Source organism: Gobio gobio, assembly GCF_949357685.1.
Source record: "Gobio gobio genome assembly, chromosome: 16".
NCBI lineage: Eukaryota > Metazoa > Chordata > Actinopteri > Cypriniformes > Gobionidae > Gobio > Gobio gobio.
Window position 1 is genome coordinate 33,246,988 of NC_137109.1, and position 23,616 is coordinate 33,270,603.

A 23,616-nucleotide genomic window follows, 5' to 3' on the forward strand; every position below is an offset into this window, starting at 1 on the left:
AACCCCAGGTTGTGCCCTGCTCACCCCTATGTAAGCATGTAAGTAAGCATGCATGTAAAGCATAATACAATTCTGATGGTCATAATACAGAGACAACCTCCATATTTGGTAACATCATATAAAGTGTTAATGTTGTTCTGTAAAGATTAATCATTCTCTGTTGGCATGACAATACATAAAGATATCAGGCTACTCTTGTGAAAACCCAGAGCACAATTTTTAATAAGTAACGTTAACACTTTACAATGAGGTCTCATTTGTTAACATAGTTATATCCGGTTTCACAGACAAGGCTTAAGCAAGTCCCAGATTAAAATGCATGTTTTAGCTGAAAGCAACTAGCACTGACATGCATATCTTAAATTAAGGAAGTGCCATTGTTTTGTCTCAAGATGCACAGCAGCATTTTTCTTTTCTAAGGCGTGTTTATAAATGCTATACTTAAATGTCCTAATTACACTAAAGCCTATGGCTTAATCGACCTGTCTGAAACCGGGCCTTCTTTAACATTAACATAAACCAACAATGACTTTGACAAATTTTTTTCAGGATTTATTCATCTTTGTCAATGTTTTAGTTAATACAACTATATAAATTATAATTATATTATGGTGAGCTGCAGATCATTTGGCATATTTGATCATCTGTATAGCCAGAAGGTGCACTGGACAACAGATCCAACTCAGTTTATGATTCGTCTTTTCTTTTTTACTGCACAATAAAATCCTTATCCTTATTTAATCTTGACAAACAGCAGTAGATACATGGATCCACAATATTGTTTTCATATTTATTGTCCTTATGTTCACCTTTAAACAATTACCTTTAACTGCCCACCATATACATGTCACAATGTCTTGTAGCCTAATAATTAGAGATAATTTAGCTGGACCGTTGGATATCAACAATTATCACCCATCGGATCTCTGGCTCTCTCTAGTGGAGGCCATATAATCCTACAATACAATAAATTATACAAACAATTTTTTTTTGTTTAGTGTCATATAATCAGGTATAGTATACTCCAATAGCCTACTTTTAAATCAAACAGCATTTCCTACAGAATTTCCCCCCATGTCATAGATCTGAAATGTGAACTTTGAAATGTAACAGGCCTACTCAATTTACTTTATACTTATGAAGTTGGTGGAAATGAAAATTATGTATAAGGAAGTTTCATGTTTCTTCAGCTTCAGACTGAGATAAAGTGAACACAGCTGATGTATGTATATAAATGTTAGGGGGAGAGTTGGGCACAACCTAACACGGGGTTAGTTGTAACACGCATGGTTTAAAACTTTCCACACATGCCAGGATGACAAAACTTGGTGTATTTACTAGTTGCCACATCAACACTATTTAGAGAAAATAAATGCTCCAAAATTAAAAAAAATTCCTTTGGAAGATATCACTGAACATTTATTTACAAAAGTAAATTTACTGAAGTTAATTATTCATCTCTGTTTTGTTTTTTTTATTTAAAATGAGACAAATCTGATATTATTTTTATCGTATATCTGTTTTTTAGCCATTTAGATAGTTCTTTAATCCGAACAGCAGAAGACACAAGCCAGGTTTAAATCCCAGTTGCGCAGGTGGGGCATGTTGTCACACTGCTTTACAATAAGCCCCTATTCGAACTACGCTATTATATTCTATACTTTTATGAATTCTATTGAGAAACCACGAGAAAAAGGTGAATAATGACTGAGAGTCAATGTTTAGAAATGATTCATTATTATTATGTTTTTAACTGCTGTATAGCTGTTTTGCAGTGTGTTTGTTGTCAAACTCAAAAATGTGTTTATTTTTAATGATTAAAAAAATGCCATTATTTTATTTGAAAAAGTTAATAATTGTATTTTATTGACAAAATATTTTAGTTTGTCTTGGATATTTTATTTATTTATTATATCAGATAACATTTTAAGCTGTCACATGGTTATGTTTCAATATGCCATACTATGGACCAAACCTGCAGTAATAAAAAATAAATGAATGAACAATAAATAAAATATATAAATGAATAGATAAATAAATGTGATAATAGGACAATCGACTTGATAAAATAAATATGATTCATTTTTAATCAAATTTAATTTTGTATTATTTTCCCTTCATTTATTTTCTGCTTTTATACATCAAAATAACTTTATTTGTTTTATTTGTTAATATTTTTTATTTTAATGAACAAATAAATAAAAGTAAAAAAAAAATATTATATATAAAATATATATGATATATATTGTTTTAAATGTATAAAAGCAGAAAATAATACATTATGGGAAAAATAATACAAAATTAAATTTGATTAAAAATGAATCATATTTATTTCACTTGTATTTATCTATTTATTGATTTTATTCATTTATATATTTGTATATTTATTTATTTTGTTCATTCATTTATTTTTAATTTCTGCAGGTTTGGTCCTCAATAGTACCTCTCACATGTTGGGGCATGTTTTCACATTTCACTTACATTCTTTCGGGGTAAATCAAGAAACAAGTATACACTGTATAAATGAAACAAAACCACATAATTGTACTAGACATGTGGGAAATTAATGTGGGAAAAAATAAATACCCCAAGTGGATTTACACAAACTGAGAAAGTCAAAAAGTGTTAGGGTGTGCCTCGCTCTCCCCATGACATGCTAAGACAAGGCATTTGAGTTATTATTAAACAAGATTAAACAAGGCATTTGAGTAAGTAGCCTAAGGTGAAAAAAAAAAAAAAAACATTTAGCGTTATATCTAATTATCATTGCATTTTATCACATGCATTTTAACCATAATTCTTTCCAATCTCCTGTAGGCTACATATTTGTTTTCGGTTTCACAAGATTTTGGATTTGGAACATGGTTCAACTTCTCAAGATCTCAAATGAGCCTATGTGTAAAGAGACAGTGGGAAATTGCGGACTGAAAAACTGTTCTGTGTTATTAGTATAAAATAACGTCTCTCAACACCACTGATGTAAATCTTGCAGGTCAAGAGTCCAACCATTGCGCCCTCTAGCGCTCACTGTCTACATTAACACTCTTAAAGGTTCTTTATTTGAACAGAAAATTGTTATTGTGTTTTTGAGATTAAAAAGACACAAACTAATACTTCATGTGTAATGGGAATTAGTGACTTTGAATGTACAATCTTTTTTCCATTATTTAATGGAACAACTTGTTATTGTTATTAATAGCAGTTATTATAAAATAAACCTTAAATGTTTTAACGGAACAAAGTGTTATTCTTTTCCTTCTCGCTCTCTCTCTTTTAAAGGAACTAAGAAAAGTCAAAGCATGTTGTGGTTAAAGTACTTCTTTTGACCAACAACCCACATTTTCGCATAGCATATATTTCATTTCCTGTAAGACGTTATCTCTTCCTGTTTAGTACACATGTCAACCCATTCTCACTCCCAAGGCGTCAAAATCCGAAGCATGGTCAAGTGCCTTCCGCGTCACAACGAAGACGCTAAAGTCACCCCTAGGCGTCACTATATCAATGCGCTGGGTGCTCCATTGATTTCAGTTATTTACCCAATGCGTCAGATCAAGACGCATTTTATTCTATGCATTTGTAAAAGCATACATGATTTTATTAATATTTTATTCATATTTAAAGGTTACTTTTATATTTTGGAGCAGCTAACCCAACTCCTACCCTAAACCTACCCACTCCCAAACAATATAAAAGACATAACAGGCAAATAGAAGTACAGTCATATCTATTTATTGCAAAAACTGACCAAAAACAGTATAAAAGTATTAACTCATGTTGCATTCCAAGTCTTCTGAAGTCACACGATGTCTTCATGTAAAGAACAGAGTTGATCTTAATGTTTTAATCGCTGAGATGATGATCCCGCCACTCCGTGAACGCACACATTCATATATAATTCAAATAATACACACGCCTCTTTAGCATGACGCATTCGGTCACAAGACACACGAGAACCAATGACATTTTACAATCAAAGCTGACGTAATGACGCAATTGGTCACGAGACATACGAGAGCCAATGCAATTTCACTATGAAAACTGACGTAACGGGCGGCAATATTTGAAATTTTATGTGTTCGTGATCTTCTGCGGATGGAGACGCTGATCGCTTTTGGGGATTTCCTTCACACAAATCAATCGCTTGGCCTCGGAATATTTGTATTTTTTGAATAAATTGTGCATGCAGTCGACTCTGCCTGTTATATCTGCGTTTTATACCACACAAATGGGTAGGTTTAGGGATGGAATGGGGTTGGGTTACATGTTAAAACGTGTCTAGATAACGTAAGTAAAATGATGCTGGTTGATTAAATTGAGAATCACAGTCCAACATCATCAAAATCATAACCCAATATAGATCATCATGACGATAACGTTCCCATGCCCGACGCGTCTGTGTCTGACGCCAAAGGTTTCTCATTGAATGGAGCACTCGGCGCGTCAATATAGTGACGCCTAGGGGTACCTTTACCTTTAGCGTCTTTATTGTGACGCGGAAAGCACTTGACCATGCGTCGGAATTTGACGCCTTGGGAGTGAGAACGGGTTGGTTTACATTAACTGCCCGTTACAGTTTACATTAATGTCTAAATGAAATAAATTAGATTAAAAAGTAATCACTTGGTAATGTAAAATACTTATCGGATGTAACTGTAATTTGATTACCACCCATTTAAAATGTAACTGTAATGAAATACATGTTACATTTCATTACGCCCCAACCCTGTATATATTGGCCTATCCAAACATTCTAAACTGTAGCCTATGAGTAGGAGGGAAATATGTAAACAGGAGCTCACATCTGTTTAATATCCTCACAAACAGAGAGAACGACCCAGAGAAACTCATTGATTGGTCTACATTTAGTGAGGCGGGTGTCAATGGCAGCAAAACTATTAAAACATTTTTTTTCCTCCAAACAGAAAAAAAACAGAGAGAGTTAAGATAGCAGAGTGGACTGGTGTCTACAAATTGGAAAAACATTTTTATAGAATCAGAGAATAAACTAAAGGGAGGAAAGAGATTGTCTCTTTCAGCCTTATAAACTAGCCTACTGAAAACCTTTTCTTCAGCACGATGACATTTTTTGTAATTTCACGATTGCTTTTTTCCCATCTCCTTCTCATTGGTCTTCACGTTTCATCAGCTTTAGAGGAGGAAAGCTCCAACAGAAGTCTTTCCAGTAAGTCTTTTCTCGTTATATTATTAACTTTTAGATTATAACATCAGCATCGTGTTTTGAATGTCTTTGACTTTGGTGTGTTGACGTTTCTATCAAAAATATATGTTACAGTAATTATAAATACTACAATAAACGTCGTTATTACTGAAAATGTGTCCTGGTTTTCACAAAATGTAGTTAAAATATAATTTAGATCAACACAGGCTATTTTTAAAAAATGTGGTCGGGGTTGTTTGGTGCAACATGCACAGACAGGACATGTCTAACACTTACATTTTATCACATTCTTGCGATACCGTTGCAAGTAGACTACATGAGTATAACCAGATTAGACTGAATAATAGCCTAAATTAAACGTGAGGGAATAGTTCACCAAAAATGTAAATTGTGTCATAGCCCTCGTGTCCTATGGAGGCTATGATATGAATTATGATATAAATAAATCGAAATTATTAGACAAAAAGTCGAGATTTACCAAAACAAGATTTTATGTTTTCTTAAAGGGATAGTTCACCTAAAAACGAAAATTCGGTCATTTATTCAATCTCATGTTGTTCTTAACCTGTATGAGTTTCTTTGTTCTGTTGAACACAAAATAATATATTTTGAAGAGTGTTAGTATAACCAAGCAGTTTCTGGAAGTCAATGGGGACTAGCAGCTGTTACATAAACTATATTCTTTTTGTGTTCAGCAGAACAAAGAAACTCATACAGGTTTAGAACAACTTGAAGGTGAGTATGACAGACTTTTTATTTTCTGGGTGATCTATCATTTTAAATATGTTGGTACCAATAATGTCTATTTGACTTGACTGCACATACCATTCAGTACTTAGTAGTTATGCTTGTGATTGCTTTCTTGGTTGACCTACATAGCGATTAAATGAGTCTTTTCGTTATCCTGTCTCTCAGGGGGGAGGAGCCTTCCTGTGATCAACGGTACACTACTAGACAAGCATGTGGAGCAGATCCAGAACTACAGGACTGAACTAGTGATTCCTCTTCTCTGCCTCTTCTCCTTTTTCATCGGGCTTCCCACAAACACATTAGCCCTCTGGGTGCTGGTCTTGCGAACCAAAAAGCTCCCTTCCACCATTCTGCTGATCAACCTCACCACCTGTGACCTTCTGCTACTGCTGGTGCTCCCCTTTCGTATTGTCTACCATTTCCAAGGCAACAACTGGACATTTGGAGAACCATTCTGTCGAATTGTAATTGCGCTCTTCTATGGAAACATGTACGGCTCAGTGGTATGTCTGGCACTGATCGCTGTGGATCGCTATGTAGCTCTCGTTCACCCTTTTGGTGCCAAGACACTTCGTAGTAACAAGAACTCAGTCTATATGAGTGTTTTGGTTTGGATAGTAGTTGCAGCTGCTGCCGTGCCCTTGTTAGCCTCAAAACAGTCCTATAACATAAAGAACCTTTCAATAACAACCTGCCACGATGCACTGCCTTTAGAAGAGCAGGAAAAGTACTTCCTGCCGTACTTTGCAACTCTCTTCTCCCTCTGCTTCCTGCTTCCACTGCTGGTTGTCCTGTTCTGCTATTCTGCAGTGTTACGCACCCTTATGGCTGAAGGCCAGCGTTTTGCCCATGCAGTTGGAGTGACTGTGCTGATGTTGATAGTTTTTATTGTTTGCTTATTGCCTAGCAATGTTCTCATGCTGTTGCACTACTCCAAATCGGACTTCGCCAACAATGACCTCTATGTTCCGTACCTGATCACTTTGTCTCTCAGCACCTTCAACAGCTGCATTGATCCTTTCATCTTTTATTATGTGTCTAAGGATTTCAGAAAGAGGTTATGGGAGGCTCTCAGATGTTCTGGGTCTGATTCGGAGTCCTCCTCAGAGTCTAGGACAAAGATGACCTTACTATCAAAGATGAACAGGACTGAAGGATCTTTAAATGGAGAAACAGCTTGATCGTGAAGTTAGCATAACAGTTATGGAAATAAGAAGATACAAGGTTATATAGCTCAAAAATTCTAGGGTGTATTAAATGACTGATGTCTGCCTATCCATGAATATAGCTTAAGATTAGTTTATTTTGCACAGGAAGAACTGGAATGAGGAGATATTAATTCCATTTCCTCATTCTTTCCTTTAGTCATAGTGATACAGGAGACACATGTCAAAACATTTAACGTTTCTTGCATGAAGGCACACTGCATGTTTGCTAAAAAATTGCAAATGCTGTTTGTAGAGATATCCAAGATCACTCAGCAGTCTCCATGGTCTGTTCGATTAATAAGGTTGGAAAACTCAGTGAACTATTAGAGCTTCTGCCAATGTTTGCTTGCAAGGTTCACCAAAATTGGGCTAGATTTTAGAATTATTCATACTGGAAATGTTTATTATAATATATTATATTATATATTTAGTAATGACTTTAACATAAATAAAATGTGGAATATATAACTGTGAACTAAAAACTGAATACATTTAATTGATTCAAACAGTGGAAGGCTTATTCACATTTCCACCATGAAGTATACAGTATAGTGGACAGTACAATTGTGCAATATAGTACAAATCATTGAATAGCAAATGCCTTTTATTAGCCTGTTTTCTGCAATAGAAGCATGCATGAGAAATAATACATGTTACATCCGCAACCATATCTAGCTCTTATGTCAAGCACTGCTGATTGTTTTTTTTATGAACTATGTATATGATACCAGAAATGTATTTGAGTGTTTATTTGAACAGCATCTATTGTTTTATAATACAACACCTGACAAATGTATTATTGTAAAATGTTTTAATTTGCTTTGGTTTGAAGAAGTATTCCACCCTCCATGTTAACATTAATATTACATTAAATGCACCGATGACCCAAAATTCCATCACTTAGTGTAGCCTTGCTTAACTCCATTGACATGCTCCTTCTGAACTTACATTTAGTACTCCATTTAGTGGACAATACTGAACTCTAGTGGGGACATTTATACACCTTGATATGAATTAATTGAAAACTGAAAAACTATATTACACATATAAATATTTGATTACAGTATTTTGTGTGTTCAATGATCTAATTTTTTTTATTGAATAGTGATGGATCAAAACTGTAAAAAAAAAAAAAAGAAAAGAAAAGAAAAAGAAATTGTAAAATTAGTCTCTTTTTTTATTACAAACCATGTAAACATAAATGCAGAAAATGGGGTCTTTCACCCCACACTTGAGGTAAAAGTCCCTTGGGGAGCTATAGGCATATAGTGTAGATATTGTATGTCCATAACAGACAACATGATGAATCATGACCCTCTAGTTTTGAGTAAGGAATGTTATATATGCTCCTTAAAACCTCTACCTATAGAGTAGACCTATACTTGTGGTATAGATATAGACTGGCAAACAGGCAAATACAAGAGTGTTATACATAAACACACACAGATGAGTGTGTATGTTTGGTTTGTAAGACCACAGTTAATGCAGCAACAAACTGTCCTTTGATTTCATTCTTCCCTGTACCCTTGTGTTTGAACTGTCTTTCTACTGCATGCTTACTTTGTCATGTCACTGTTGAAAGAAGCAGAAACAGAAAAGGAGAAACATGAAATATATGGCCATAATGAAACTGACAGTTGAACTGATTCTGTGTTGAGGTTTATTTGCAACCAGACTGCAATAATTCAACAGCACATTGTTCGACTTCTACATTAGGTGCTTTCATTACAGACTTTAGACATGATCCACAAACTCTTAGCTGTTACTGCAACGTATAATGACTAATAAAAGTGATTTTATATTGATTTAAGAAGAACACAAGGGCAAACTTAATTTGCTTTTTGCAAATACTGGTACACAAAGAAAAAGTCCCCAGAAACATGCATACAGGGTTTAGATTTACTTTAAAGGGCTCATGAATTGAGAAATCAAAATGTCTTTGATCTTTTCACATATTAGTGGTCATTGTACTATACATTAACCTGAAAGTTTCAAAACTCAAAAGTCTGATTTTGTCTCAGTATGACGTCATAGTGGGACTAAAGACCACCTCTAAGGAAGATCAATGCCTACTTCTACATCACTGCCTCTTTAGCCCCGTCCACAATTGTCATGTAGTAGTAAATGCGAGAGGCGCATAGAGATGGCAACTTAGCAAAATTTGTTGCAAGAATTAGCTATTTTTCCAGACTACCCAGACAAAAAAATTAAAAAATTCAAACAGCAGCAACAAATTTAATTACTTTTAAAATGTATTTGTTGACTTTTATCAACTTTTCAAAAGTTGCTAACTCAAGCAGGAACAGGGAAAACCTAAAAATAAAAACATAACCCTTATATTACACCCTTCCTCCCAGAAGGCACATCCTCGTGCCATAGCAATAAACAAAGTCCAACAGAGGAGGAAGGGTGGGTGCTGGTTGATGAGCTATAAAGACAGTCCCTCCAGAAAAACGCGATTATGCGATCGCGTGATTTAACGCATAATCAGCCAAAGTCCGCATATTCATGCGGGGGCCGCATTTTTTCAAACACGCCGCACTTTCGCCGCATAAATTTCCTATTTCCGCGTGCAAAATATGCGGGGCTGTCATGATTTCATAATCCCCGCATTTTCGTTGCAAAAAAAGTCATATATATTAGCAGAAAGTTGAAAAATTTTCGTTTACTTCACACAAGAGCCGCCATTTCCGCCTATTGCCATGGCATGGGAACATTTTGAAGTGACGTGATTACCCGACGCGAACGTCATCGAAAAGCTTCAAACCCCGTGGAGAAACCATAGATACCGGTGAAACCATGATGAAGCACAAACTCCCATTGGCCAACAAAAATAACAGCAAAAGAGCAAAGCAGTTTCCCTGTGTGCTGACTGATTTCAAAACACAGCATCATGAAGCTTTGAAGCGTTATGAATCAATGAGTCGATTCAGCGGTTTGAAGCGTTATGAATCAATGAGTTGATTCAGCGGTTTGAAGCGTTATGAATCAATGAGTCGATTCAGCGGGTTGGATCGCCAAAGTCACGTATTTCAGCAGTTTGCCACGCGATCCGAATCATGAATCGACTCGATGATTCATAGCATCATGATGCTGTGTTTTGAAATCAGTCATCACTATATAAGTCGTTATTTAGTTTTTTTTGCACACAATAACTATTATCGTCGCTTCATAAAGTTATTGTAGAACCACTGTAGTGAGATGGACTTTGTAACGACGTCTTTAGTAGGCTACCTTTTATGGGTCTTGAGAGTGTACATTGTGCCAATGGAGGCCTTTCTGAGCCATCGGAATTCAACTAAAATATCTTAATTTGTGTCCAACAACATAAAGGGAAGTCATTAATGACATAATTTTCATTTTTAGGTGAACTAACCCTTTAAGAGATTGCACTTTGTGCATTGGAAGCACTCAAATGTCTGTTTTGTATAGCGACATCTGTAAAACAGGAAGTTATTTATTAATTTTTTCAGAAGTTGTAGCATATTCCTTTTGTAAAGCTACAGAACTTGATTGACTAAATGTTTTGTAAATTTGAGCCATTATTAAGGTCTTCAATAAAACAAGATGAGAACTTAAATATTCCAGCACTTTCTGTGATGTAGTGCTTTTTTTCTCTTTCTCATCAAACCGCAGTTTTTGCAAGTTCCCGCAATTTTATCGCATAAAATTGCATAAATATCCCGCATTTTTCATCGCATTTTTTAAGAAAACGTGCCGCATAATCAAGGATTTTTGCCCGCAACAATCACAAAAAAAAGCCGCATTTTTCTGGAAGGACTGTAAAGACAGACGAACACTGAGAGGAGCAGATAGAGGGAGACACCACTGAGGAGATCACAGAGGGAGGAGTCAGGCAGGAGATGGTGGATGGACGAGGCAGCTAACGACACCAAGCACATCCAGGACAAAGGTCCACAACAGAACCGATGGTGGGAGGACACAGGGTGAAGTCAGATCTCCGATCTCAGATCTACCAGCAGTAGTGGAGCCACGAGAGTTGAAGACCCAGGTCGATCCAAGGAGCCCCTTTTCCACCGAGGCAGTGCTGGTGCTGGTTCGGAGCCAGAGCCTAGTTTCAAATTGGTTATTGTCTTTCCACACTCAAAGCACCAGCTCCGAGCCAGGAAAAGTAGTTCTTAAGTAGCACCAAAACATTGCTGGTCTAGAAGTAAGAACTGCATGCGTCAGGGGGCTGGGGGCGGGATTACCGTGACCAACAAGATGAACACAAGCTTGTGACCGCCATTTTTGAAATAGCAGCTAATCGAGCTAATAGCTGCTCGATTATAATACAAATTACGATGAGCTGCACGAATGCATTGGATTCACTGTGTTTTGATGCTGATGTAGGATCGCAAAGCCATGTGCATCAATAGTAACGCAACGTTTGCCATTGTTGATGGAAGGCTTGTTCGAGATGCATCGATGCTGTGCAAATTGAAAACTGAAAAAATATATAACACATTAAAAAATATTTGATTACAGTATTTGAGTGTATATGATCTTTTTTTTTTATATATAGTGATGCAGCACAACTGTAAAAAAAAGAAAAGAAAAGCAAATCATGTAAATTTGAGGTAACCCCATACTTGAGGTAAAAGTTCCTTGGGGAGATATAGGCATTTCATGAGTTTTCATGTACATGAAATCAAAAAGGCTATAGTAATTTATGCGTATTTGGCGTGCTGTCCGGGGGAGGGTTCCGAGCTCGGAATTTGGTAGTACTAAAGACAGATGGACACTGGGAGGAGTAGATCACATAGGGAGGAACCAGGCAGGAGATGGTGGATGACACTGAGCACAGCCAGGACAAAGGCCTCAAACAGAACAGTTGGGGGAAGGAGACAGGGTGAAGTCCTGTGAAGATGTAGGAGACTTGGAGGCGGCTTTGGGGAATAACCTCTTCCACTTCCTCAAATAATTTTGCAGAGACCAGGCTCAGCTCAACCTCAGAAGTGGGAGTATGGGCGGGACTCCAATCCATTCCCTTGTACTCCATGAGAATTCCCACAGGAAAGGACGGTGTTGCCGGCTCCCACACCTGGGCAGACCTCCTGCTGGGCTGGAGCTCCGGGACAAAGATGGTCTCAGACATTGTCTCTGGCTCAGTTTCCATGGTGGGCACAGACTCTGTGTCTGCGCTTGAATAGAGGGTTTGAATACACACAAGAAAATAAACTGAACAAGAAACAGATGCACAAAGCAATCAGTAACCATGACAACAAAAACTGAATAAGGGTTTAGGCAAACAGGATCATAAAACACTATGAAACTAAATATAACCGTTACACACAGTTGGTAGAAGTTTAAATTATGTAATAAGATAAACATCTTTCTCTAGCGTCTTTGTTTAATCTCACAAAATACAACACTAGCTTAAAAATACATACATATAAATATTTATTCCTTATGTATTGTCTTCCGATTCTGTATCAGACTCTGGTTCAAACATGGCTGAATTTTACCGGTTACCATTTTTCAATCAGTTTTCAAAACAATTTCTTGCATGTAATGGCGGGCACATGGAAAATTATTTTAATATGCAAAACTGTTTCCCAATTATAGCAGTGGGCATTTACTTGGGTGGGTGCCCATTAAAACAGTTTTTCAAAGAGAGGGTCAAAAACAGGATAGAAAAGAGTCTAGTACTTCTAATTAGGATGCTTTTTTAATGTACAAGGCTGACTGACACTGTGGACCTCAGAGAACATTTGAATTTTTTTTTGAAAAAAAGTGCAGTTTATGACCCCTTTAAACATTAATAAAGACTCAGCATGTACTACACATGTTTATAAATACTATAAGTTAGTGGTGAGGTATATTTAATAGATTCTGACTGGTGAACATCCTAATGTATAACCAAAGTATCTCTTTAAACACTTTTAGAGTACATTTGAACTTTAATCATATTTATCATCATATTTGCACTGTGAAAAAAAAACTAAATGGTCCTAGAGTGATTGTTAGAGTTTCACTTGCATTTTATGTTTTGCTGGTGTAAACTTCCATCGATTAGCCCAGAAAAAATGGATTCTAACGGCTTGGTCAAAAGGAATTCTGCGTGTAAGCCTTTTCAGCATTTTGGTGAAGTTCTCTTAATTTATTGATATCTCATTTTAAATCTGACTCCATGAATAATTTTATCTGACTCCAATCTTATGTGACTCCATAAAGTGTGTTATGTTTAGAGTTTATCAGCTGATTTTAAGATTAGTTGTGATTTAATTTAGATCGTTGATTTTCTTAGTATCTTCCTAGTTTTCAAATTCATTCATCAAGAGACCCGATATCGCACAGAAACAGACGCGTCCGGACCCCGCGTTCACAAGCACAAAATGTTTTCTTCTGATCAGTGTTGGGGGTAACGCATTACAAGTAACTTGAGATACGTAATAATATTACTTTTTCAAGTAACTAGTAAAGTAACGCATTACTTTTCAAATTTACAACAAAATATCTGAGTTACTTTTTCAAAAAAGTAACGCAAGTTACTTTTTCACATTTATTTGTTTATTTGACTGACTCTCCTGTCCCCATGTTGAGAAAAATCGAGAGTAAGTGCAGAGGCGTTGTGTGTAAATGTGTTATTGTAGTTCTAGACTAAATGTGAGCATTTATTCATCTCACTTGCACAATAAAGATTCAGTACTCCTCAAAATTAATAACATCAGTCAAATGCAAAATCAGAGTACTATGCAAACCTCAAATATATAAATTTTAAATAAAACAAATATTTTTATGCATTTAATCTACCTTTATTGACCAATGTCGTGCTGCTGATCTTTGATTCAGTTAAGCCATGAGCAAAAATTACTAGATTTTTTTTTTTTATTGGTAAAACGTTTTTCGCCTGCATCCTATTCTTCCATTATCCAGAATGGCAGCACAGCACGGCAGTATGGTTCATGCGTAAATTTGCATTTTTATCTCAGCCTGAGGCTTATTATTTCAATTTTGGTATGAAGAGGTCTTTACATTTGCACAAAAAAGGATTTTTTTTGCTATTAAAAAACTAAACAAAAAAGCAAGCCCAGCCCAGGTGAGAAAAAGTAACGCAAAAGTAACGCAGAAGTAACGTAACGCATTACTTTTCTTAAAAAGTAACTAAGTAACTCAATTAGTTACTTTTTAAGGGAGTAACGCAATATTGTAATGCATTACTTTTCAAAGTAACTTTCCCCAACACTGCTTCTGATATTAGTCAGAGGATGCAGAGTGGATATTTTACCTTTAAGTGATTGCACATGCTCACTCAACAAAAAGTGTAATTTTAGTAATACCCACGAAAGCAACTGCAACCTGCTAATACAGGGATAGTCAGAAATCGGATTATCGCGCACTCTGCGCTCCATGCTTCAGTAGTAGCGTCATCGGTGTGATCTATCATAACAATAGATTTTGCGGTAATAAAGGAGTCTACATTGATCCATACTAAAATAATGATTTCAGAATAATACAAGATAAATCAAGATTAACATTTATTTTGGCCAGACAGGAAAAGTAAATAAGTAAACAAGAATCCAAGGTACACAACTGATCAGCGTAAAAACATAAAGCACAATATGCAAAGCAATATGAAAATAATTTCAAAGAGTCATCTTGTCTGGCACAATAGGCTACATGCAGTTTGTGTGAGTGTCTCAAAGACACTGGTACAGCAGCACATGGGGTTCTGGCTACAGAATGTCCCCCCTTGGCAGCTCTGTTACCCTCCCTTAAATACTCCAACTAGAACAAAAGGGTTGTAAATATTTGCAACACAAAAGGACACCAAACATGAAAGTGATAAAACAATAGATTTACAAGATACATCATCATTGGTATATCTGCATTTGGTGACTTGAAAACAGGGCACAGAGAGGGCAAAATGGGGAGGGGGTGAAATGTTTGATCAGTGTGGTGTCACACAGTTTCTGTTAGATCTTCTCTCAAGATTAGTGACTTTTATTGTTCTATTGCTTGGGTTTGTCTTAGCAGCAAAATCGATCCTTACACATCCTTTTCACTGCAACAGAAAATTATATATCAAATTTAGAGGCTGGTCTGTTGTTCCCATTTTGGAAGTTATGCAATTCCGTTGTTTTTGTATCATGTGCATGTGTGTTGAAAGCAGAATTTCCTCATGACCCCAGTCAAAATATAAAAACTCACAGTTAAATGAGCCAAACAGACTGAGGACGACAGCGGAGAATAAAGCATTAAAACAGTTTTTCAAAGAGAGGGTCAAAAACAGGATAGAAAAGAGTCTAGTACTTCTAATTAGGATGCTTTTTTAATGTACAAGGCTGACTGACACTGTGGACCTCAGAGAACATTTGAACATTTTTTTGAAAAAAAGTGCAGTTTATGACCCCTTTAAACATTAATAAAGACTCAGCATGTACTACACATGTTTATAAATACTATAAGTTAGTGGTGAGGTATATTAAATAGATTCTGACTGGTGAACATCCTAATGTATAACCAAAGTATCTCTTTAAACACTTTCAGAGTACATTTGAACTTTTATCATATTTATCATCATATTTGCACTGTGAAAAAAAACTAAATGGTCCTAGAGTGATTGTTAAGGCCCATTTATACTTCTGCGTCGAGTGTACGCCGTAGTGTACGCCGTAGGCTACGCGCGTAGCCGACGCCGTTGTGAGCATTTATACTTCTGCGCTGTTGTCTGCGTCAATGTGCATTTCCACATGCAGACGCTAGAAGGCAGTGTCCTCGGGCATGTTGGTGTAATCAAGACAACAGCCGAAGAAGAAGCAGCTTGATGTGTAGAATCTGTACATTCATGTCGGAATATCAGCAGCAGTGAGAGAGCGGCTTTTCTTGCAGCTTGAGTTGTTGTATCTAATACAAATTAAGCATCTCTTGTTGATTAGTAAAGTTAAATAAGGCGATCTGGCGCTGGAATGCATTTGTGAAACCATGCGGAGCTCGTGGCCGCTGTTTTCAGCTGCGGTGGCTCAGCAAGCGATTGTTGTTGCGGAGACTTCATTCACGAAATATACCCTAATGTGTCCCTGTTCTTGATATACAATTACTGATTAACATCTTTGGTTTTAATGAGAAAATAAATAAACTATATTCAGCGGATCTATGTATTTATTTACTACCATAAAGAATCGCTGGACTGCAAAATAGTGTGTTATAGCAGACATAAGGATCTATCATCCAATTTCTGGACACACACACACACTCCTATCGCAGATTTTTTTATTTATTTATTGACCTGAGGGAAGGGTTCTGGCAGACCAATCACAGCGCTTGCGGTCCGCGTAGAATTGACGCGTTGTTACATTTTTGGAGAGGTGCGCGTCAGGCTACGGCGTAGGGTACGGCGTATCCAACGCGTCTATGCGTAGGGTACGCCGTACCCTCTGCGTGCACTCGACGCAGAAGTATAAATTGGCCTTTAGAGTTTCACTTGCATTTTATGTTTTGCAGGTGTAAACTTCCATCGATTAGCCCAGAAAAAATGGATTCTAACGGCTTGGTCAAAAGGAATTCTGCGTGTAAGCCTTTTCAGCATTTTGGTGAAGTTCTCTTAATTTATTGATATCTCATTTTAAATCTGACTCCATGAATAATTTTATCTGACTCCAATCTTATGTGACTCCATAAAGTGTGTTATGTTTAGAGTTTATCAGCTGATTTTAAGATTAGTTGTGATTTAATTTAGATCGTTGATTTTCTTATTATCTTCCTAGTTTTCAAATTCGTTCATCAAGAGACCCGATATCGCACAGAAACAGACGCGTCCGGACCGCGCGTTCACAAGCACAAAATGTTTACTTTCTGATATTAGTCAGAGGATGCAGAGTGGATATTTTACCTTTAAGTGATTGCACATGCTCACTCAACAAAAAGTGTAATTTTAGTAATACCCACGAACGCAACTGCAACCTGCTAATACAGGGATAGTCAGAAATCGGATTATCGCGCACTCTGCGCTCCATGCTTCAGTAGTAGCGTCATCGGTGTGATCTATCATAACAATAGATTTTGCGGTAATAAAGGAGTCTACATTGATCCATACTAAAATAATGATTTCAGAATAATACAAGATAAATCAAGATTAACATTTATTTTGGCCAGACAGGAAAAGTAAATAAGTAAACAAGAATCCAAGGTACACAACTGATCAGCGTAAAAACATAAAGCACAATATGCAAAGCAATATGAAAATAATTTCAAAGAGTCATCTTGTCTGGCACAATAGGCTACATGCAGTTTGTGTGAGTGTCTCAAAGACACTGGTACAGCAGCACATGGGGGTTCTGGCTACAGAATGTCCCCCCTTGGCAGCTCTGTTACCCTCCCTTAAATACTCCAACTAGAACAAAAGGGTTGTAAATATTTGCAACACAAAAGGACACCAAACATGAAAGTGATAAAACAATAGATTTACAAGATACATCATCATTGGTATATCTGCATTTGGTGACTTGAAAACAGGGCACAGAGAGGGCAAAATGGGGAGGGGGTGAAATGTTTGATCAGGGTGGTGTCACACAGTTTCTGTTAGATCTTCTCTCAAGATTAGTGACTTTTATTGTTCTATTGCTGGGGTTTGGATCTCAGCTTTTGTCTTAGCAGCAAAATCGATCCTTACACAGGCTTATTTTCACTGCAACAGAAAATTATATATCAAATTTAGAGGCTGGTCTGTTGTTCCCAATTTGGAAGTTATGCAATTCCGTTGTTTTTGTATCATGTGCATGTGTGTTGAAAGCAGAATTTCCTCATGACCCCAGTCAAAATATAAAAACTCACAGTTAAATGAGCCAAACAGACTGAGGACGACAGCGGAGAATAAAGCATCTGAAAAAAAAAAACGCTTGCAGAATCATGAGTCTTTATATCCTTCTCGGTTTTCTGCTTTTGGCTGGTGAGAAATTACAATTTATTTAACATACAATTTCAATTTAACATATTCTTGCAAACAAGAATGAGCAGCCTATTAAGATTTGAGTTTTACTGTTAACATTTTTAGAGGTTTACTGATGTTTTGTGGTGTCATTAAAACACTGTGAAAAGAGTTAACATGCAAATTAAAACATGCGAAGTAAACTCGCAAAAACAATCAAGTAATTATGTGAATTAAAGCCTCATTGTGTTTGTCTTTTTCAGTGATTTACAGCTCTCATGTTGATGCTAGTCAAGGTATGAAATGTAAATGAGGAAAAAGTCAAACATGCAGACAAATATAAAGACTGACAGGAAGCATAAAGTAACTGTGTTAAAAAAAATATTTCATTTCACAGTGAAATTTGGTCCCCTCTGCAGTGGTAACCGTAAAAGAGGATGTGATACAAAGTATGGCTGTGGAAACTATGGAGCCAGCCGGTAAATTCTGTTTTGTTCACGTTTCTCAAAGCTCTATTTCTCAAGCACATTTGTTTTATCTGACTTGTCTTTATAGCTCTTCCCAGAAGTCATTGATGACACATTTAGCAGATAACACATTTGTAGTGAAGGGTGTGCTGTGACATATTGATATCATTCCTTTGTTTTGAGTGTGTTACCACACAAATTTGACACAACCCAACAGCTCGACCTAACAAAAGATCTTAATTCTGTACCACAGACACATACTATTAAAATAAAACAAATAAAATCCACCATAATTTACTCACCCTCTGTTTACAATTTTGCAGACTGTTTTTTTTTCCCCATGCAATGTAAATTAATGTGTACTAACATTATTATTCACTGATTATTATTGTTCACTTGTCACAAGACACACTAAAACAAATAAAGTTTGATGTCGCTGATGTCAGATCTTGATTTATTGCATGTTTGAATGTACATTAAGATTTTAAAGCTAGGGGAAGAAGTTTTTTTTTTTTAATCAAGTTTCTAATTTTGGTCACAGGGAGTAAGTTATGTTAGGACTATTCTTATTATGTGTGTTTGTGCTGCAGTGGGAGTCGGAAACATATGGGTCTTGACATTGTGTGTGCTGATGGAGCCACAGTTTATGCTCCATTTGATGTGAAGCTGAACGGCAAAGCTGCACCATACATAAAGAACAATGCTATCAATGATGGCATTAACTTGAGTGGAGAAGGTATGTATCAAATGTTAAATATTCTAAAGCATGAATAGCAATGTAGCACACATTTCTTTTATAGACTTTAGGTCATATCATGTTTGAAAATAACATGCTTGCTTGATAAAAATACTTCTACTAATAAAAATATATATGTGGAATAATATTTAATATATCCAAAGCATAATCTCACAATAATCTTATATCTGTTTGGCAGGTCTCTGCTTCAAGTTGTTCTACGTTAAGCCGGACCGGTACACTGGGACCCTGAAGAAAGGGCAGAAGATCGGAAGTCTGCTCCCAATGCAGAGCGTTTATCCTGGCATTACCTCCCATGTTCACGTTCAAATGTGTGACAAATCAGATCCCACCAAGTACTTCTGATTGTATGACCACCTGCAACCATCAAACCACTTCAAAATCTTATGCCATTTATATCAGCTTTATTTCCTTATGCTGGTGCCCAGTACTTTGCAATCTACCAATAAAGTTTTGAAGACTAATATTATGTTCTCAGGGTTACATGTCTTAAAGGCAGGGTACATGCAGTCTGTGAGAGCTCTTATGCCTGCTCTTTATCACATTTTGTGTGAACACGTGGCTTTAGTTATGTTTGTTTGTATGAGCCACATGTTCCAAATTGTCTCAACCCTGTCCTTCTTGTTATCTGATTATTGATAACAAGAACGTTCCCTTTCAAGAGAATATCTCGTGTTGCGTAGCATTACGCTAGGGGACGCAATGTAAAATGCAAAATGCCATGCGTGCTAGATCTCCAGCACTTAGGTTTGTAGAGGCCCTTAGTAGAATGAGAGAATGAACCCCTGGAAAGCCAACCGTGGTGGGCCTCAATGAGGGCATACAAGGGAACTCCCATAAAAGTAGGTCGGATAATATCAGGCTTTTATAGAAGATTCTCTGATATAAACTGGGTGTGATATATAGCCTGACAGAGTCGGGCCTTATAGTATGTGATGTGAAAAACATATGCTTGTCTGCAGAGGTTTTTTCATAGTTTATTATATGAAAAAGAATCCCAGCTTGTAAAGCAGGAACCTCCAAATGATAAAATCTGATAAAAGTGGATGGTGAGGCCCAGCCTGCCGCTGTACAGATATCTTCCAGTGGTATGACACTAGACCAGGCCCACGACGAGGCCATGCCTCTAGTAGAGTGAGCTCTGATGCCTTTAGGGCAGTTGAGGCCCTTTGAATGGTAAGCCAACGAGATAGTATTTACTAGGGGTGTAACGATTCATCTACTACATCGATGTATCGATTTATTTTCCTACGATCTAACTACATCGATCTGTGCTCGGCAAGTTGGCCTTCCGGACGACATATATCGATCTAACATCGTTTTAAAAGGTAATCAATCGATTGTATCGATCATAGGAAATAAAGCATTGGATTTAAGCACGTCAGACTTTAAATTGATGTTTTTTCTTAGCACTTTTAATGATAAAGGCGTTAAACGTTACTCGATTCAGTCTGCCTATCTGTGACATCATCGCAACGCACGCACCAGCAGCAGCGCTAAGAAAACAAAACATAGCGAACATGGCGGATGGCAGAGGAGAAGCCAACGAGCGAGAAATGATCAAGCCACCAGGAGAAAGAGCTAAGTTAGTAACGTGTTACCTGTACTTTCAACCCTTGCTAAATGTTACCTGTGCATTCCTGGGACCAGTGTGCCAGCAGAGCGAGTTTTTAGTACTGCTGGCAACATAGTGAATGCACAGAGAAGTGTTCTGCGGTCAGATCATGTTGATATTTTTGAAAAAGAAATCTGTAGAGTCATTGAAGTGTAGTTGGTTACATTTTATCTTTTGTTAAATATTGTTTGTTTATTAAACTGAGAGTTTTAGCAGGTTCAGCCAGTTTATTCAAACTGAAGAAATGTTGGTTGCACTTTATTTTTGATATTAATATTGTATTTGTATTATTTTAATGTTGAAAAACAACAGCAAAAGTAACAGGTACACCTACTATTAATTAAACCTGAAGAGAAGTTAGTTGCACTTTATTTTTGATATTAATATTGTAATATTATTATGTTGGATAACAAAAGCAGAAGTAGCAGGTTAACCTACTGTTGAAATTTTGGTTGCACTTACTGTGCTTTTATTGAAAATGTATTGAATATTGAAAATGAGAGCAGAAAAGGTTAACTTCCTGTTAATTCAACCTAAACTGTTGGTTGCACTTTATTCAAATAAAATTTGAATGCATTTGCCATTAATTGTTGTTTACTTGTTTGTTTATATCCATAATATATGGATATGGATACCTGATTCCCTTACAAGAAACAACAGGAATCTAGGAAACTTCACCTGCACTGACCAGTATCCAGATATTTATTTCAGTCACACAATTTTTGGCTAAAAAGTTACTGAATCGATTTCAAGTCACTGAATCGTTTCGGATCGTATCGTTCTAAATGAACCAAAATCGTCCTTGAATCGTATCGACAACCTCAAATCGTGATACGAATCGAATCATTGTTAAAACGAATCGTTACACCCCTAGTATTTACTATCCAACGTGACAAGCTCTGCTTTGTGACCAAACTCCCTTTAGTGCGGCCGCCGAAGCAAACAAAGAGCTATTCCGACTGCCTGAAGGTGGCGGAACACTCTTTATATAATCTAGCGCCCTGACTGGGCAGAGCAAGTTTGCATCTTTTTCGTCTTCTGACTAGGGCAAAGCCGATAGTGAAATGATCTGTACTCTGAATGGAGTGCAAAGCACTTTAGGTATATAACCGTGTCTTGGCTTGAGGATGACTCTGGAGTCGCTAGGCCCAAACTCTAGACAGGATGCATTCACTGAGAGTGCATGCAGGTCACCCCCTCGCTTGACTGAGGCTAAAGCCAGCAAAAAAGCAACTTTATAGGAACTGAAGGGGGGCGAGGCGGGTTAAGCCTCCTGGCCCCTTTAAGGAATCGCGCGATCAGTTCACTTTTCCCCAGGGACTGTCCAGTCACCTGGACGTGATATGCTGCTACGGCAGCCACATATACTTTGAGCGTGGAGGGGAATGACCTGCGTCCATCAGCTCTTGAAGGAAAATAAGCACGTCTGTCACCTCACACGAATGCGGGTTCAGGTTTCGTGCATTACACCAGTCTGAGAAGACTGATCATTTCATAGCATAGAGCCGCCTGGTTGCGGGGGCTCTAGTCTCGGAAATAGAGTTCAATACTTTTTTAGGAAGGTTCCTGGGTACCCGTTGATGGGCCATACATGGAGGGCCCACAGTTCGGTTATGGGATGCCAGATGCTCCCTTTCACCTGCGTGAGAAGGTCTTTCCTCAGCGGTATTGGCCATGGGGCTGTGTCCAACATCTGAGTCAGTTCTGAGAACCATATTTGATCTTTCCCTAACATTCTAGATGGTTGAGGAGCCATGATCTGTGAGTTATCAACTGTGTCTCTGATTGGGCTATAACAAGCCAATCGTAGAGGTAGTTGAGAATACACACTCCCCTTAGTCTCAGGGGAGCTAGAGCTGCGTCCATACACTTTATAAAAGTGCAGGGCACCAGAGACAGGCCGAATGGCAGGACTGTGTATTGATGAGCTTGCCCCTCAAAGGCGAATCTCAAAAATGGCCTGTGATGGGGCGCTATCTGTATGTGAAAGTATGCATCTTTCAGATCCACTGTGAAAAACCAATCCCCCGGGCGAATTTGAGAGAGGATTTGTTTCTTTGTCAGCATTCTGAACGAGCGCTTCATAAGCGTTTTGTTCAGATGTCTGAGATCTAGAATGGGTCTGAGACCGCCATCCTTTTTCGGAATGAGGAAATAGCGGCTGTAAAAGCCTGACTCGCTTAGCGGCGGGTGCGCGGTTTCTACCGCTCCCTTCTCTAATAGTTTCATAACCTCGGCGCGAAGCATGTGACTAACGCTGCTTCTCACTAAGGTCTCGACCACGGCATGAAAGCATGGGGGTCTCAGAGCGAACTGCAGCGAGTAACCTTGTTTTATTATGTTCAACACCCATATTGATATATCAGGGATGGACTGCCATGCGTGGACGCATGTAGCTAGGGGTTGAATTAGGTTCCTGGGTGGGCCGCTTTGTAATATGGACCCGGTAGCCTGGTTGTTTTGTGCTTGTAACACAGTGGGGATAGTGATAGTGTTTAGCGGTGCGCACTGTATAGTGGGCGCGCGCTTTACATTCATAGCACTCGTGGCGCGAGACAGCGGGTGCGCTGTGTGGAAAGTACTTGTGTGCAGGGGTGCATACTGTGAGGTGGGCACACTGCCTACATTCACTGTGTGAGAAGTGCTTGGGTGCAGGGGTGCAGACTTTAAAGTGGGCACATTTCCTACATAGGAAAAGCAATTTTTGTGATTTATTGCAAATAATGTGTGGTGGCGCACACTGTGTAGTGGGTGCGAGCTTACATTT

At 37.6% G+C, this 23,616-nt stretch overlaps 2 protein-coding genes across 2 annotated transcripts; both read left to right on the forward strand.

Annotated features, from left to right (window-relative positions):
- Positions 1-4,948: 4,948 nt before the first annotated feature.
- LOC307139344 (proteinase-activated receptor 4) lies at positions 4,949-7,979 on the forward strand. The gene is made up of 2 exons (XM_079838269.1): positions 4,949-5,185; positions 6,098-7,979. Exons 1-2 carry the CDS (start codon positions 5,080-5,082, stop codon positions 7,111-7,113), a joined length of 1,122 nt encoding a protein of 373 aa, XP_079694395.1. The 5' UTR covers positions 4,949-5,079; the 3' UTR covers positions 7,114-7,979.
- Positions 7,980-17,899: 9,920 nt separating this feature from the next.
- On the forward strand, positions 17,900-19,698 carry LOC307139632 (leukocyte cell-derived chemotaxin-2-like). Its single transcript, XM_079838677.1, has 5 exons — positions 17,900-18,031; positions 18,274-18,306; positions 18,408-18,489; positions 19,068-19,213; positions 19,413-19,698. Exons 1-5 carry the CDS (start codon positions 17,992-17,994, stop codon positions 19,577-19,579), a joined length of 468 nt encoding a protein of 155 aa, XP_079694803.1. The 5' UTR covers positions 17,900-17,991; the 3' UTR covers positions 19,580-19,698.
- Positions 19,699-23,616: the final 3,918 nt, after the last annotated feature.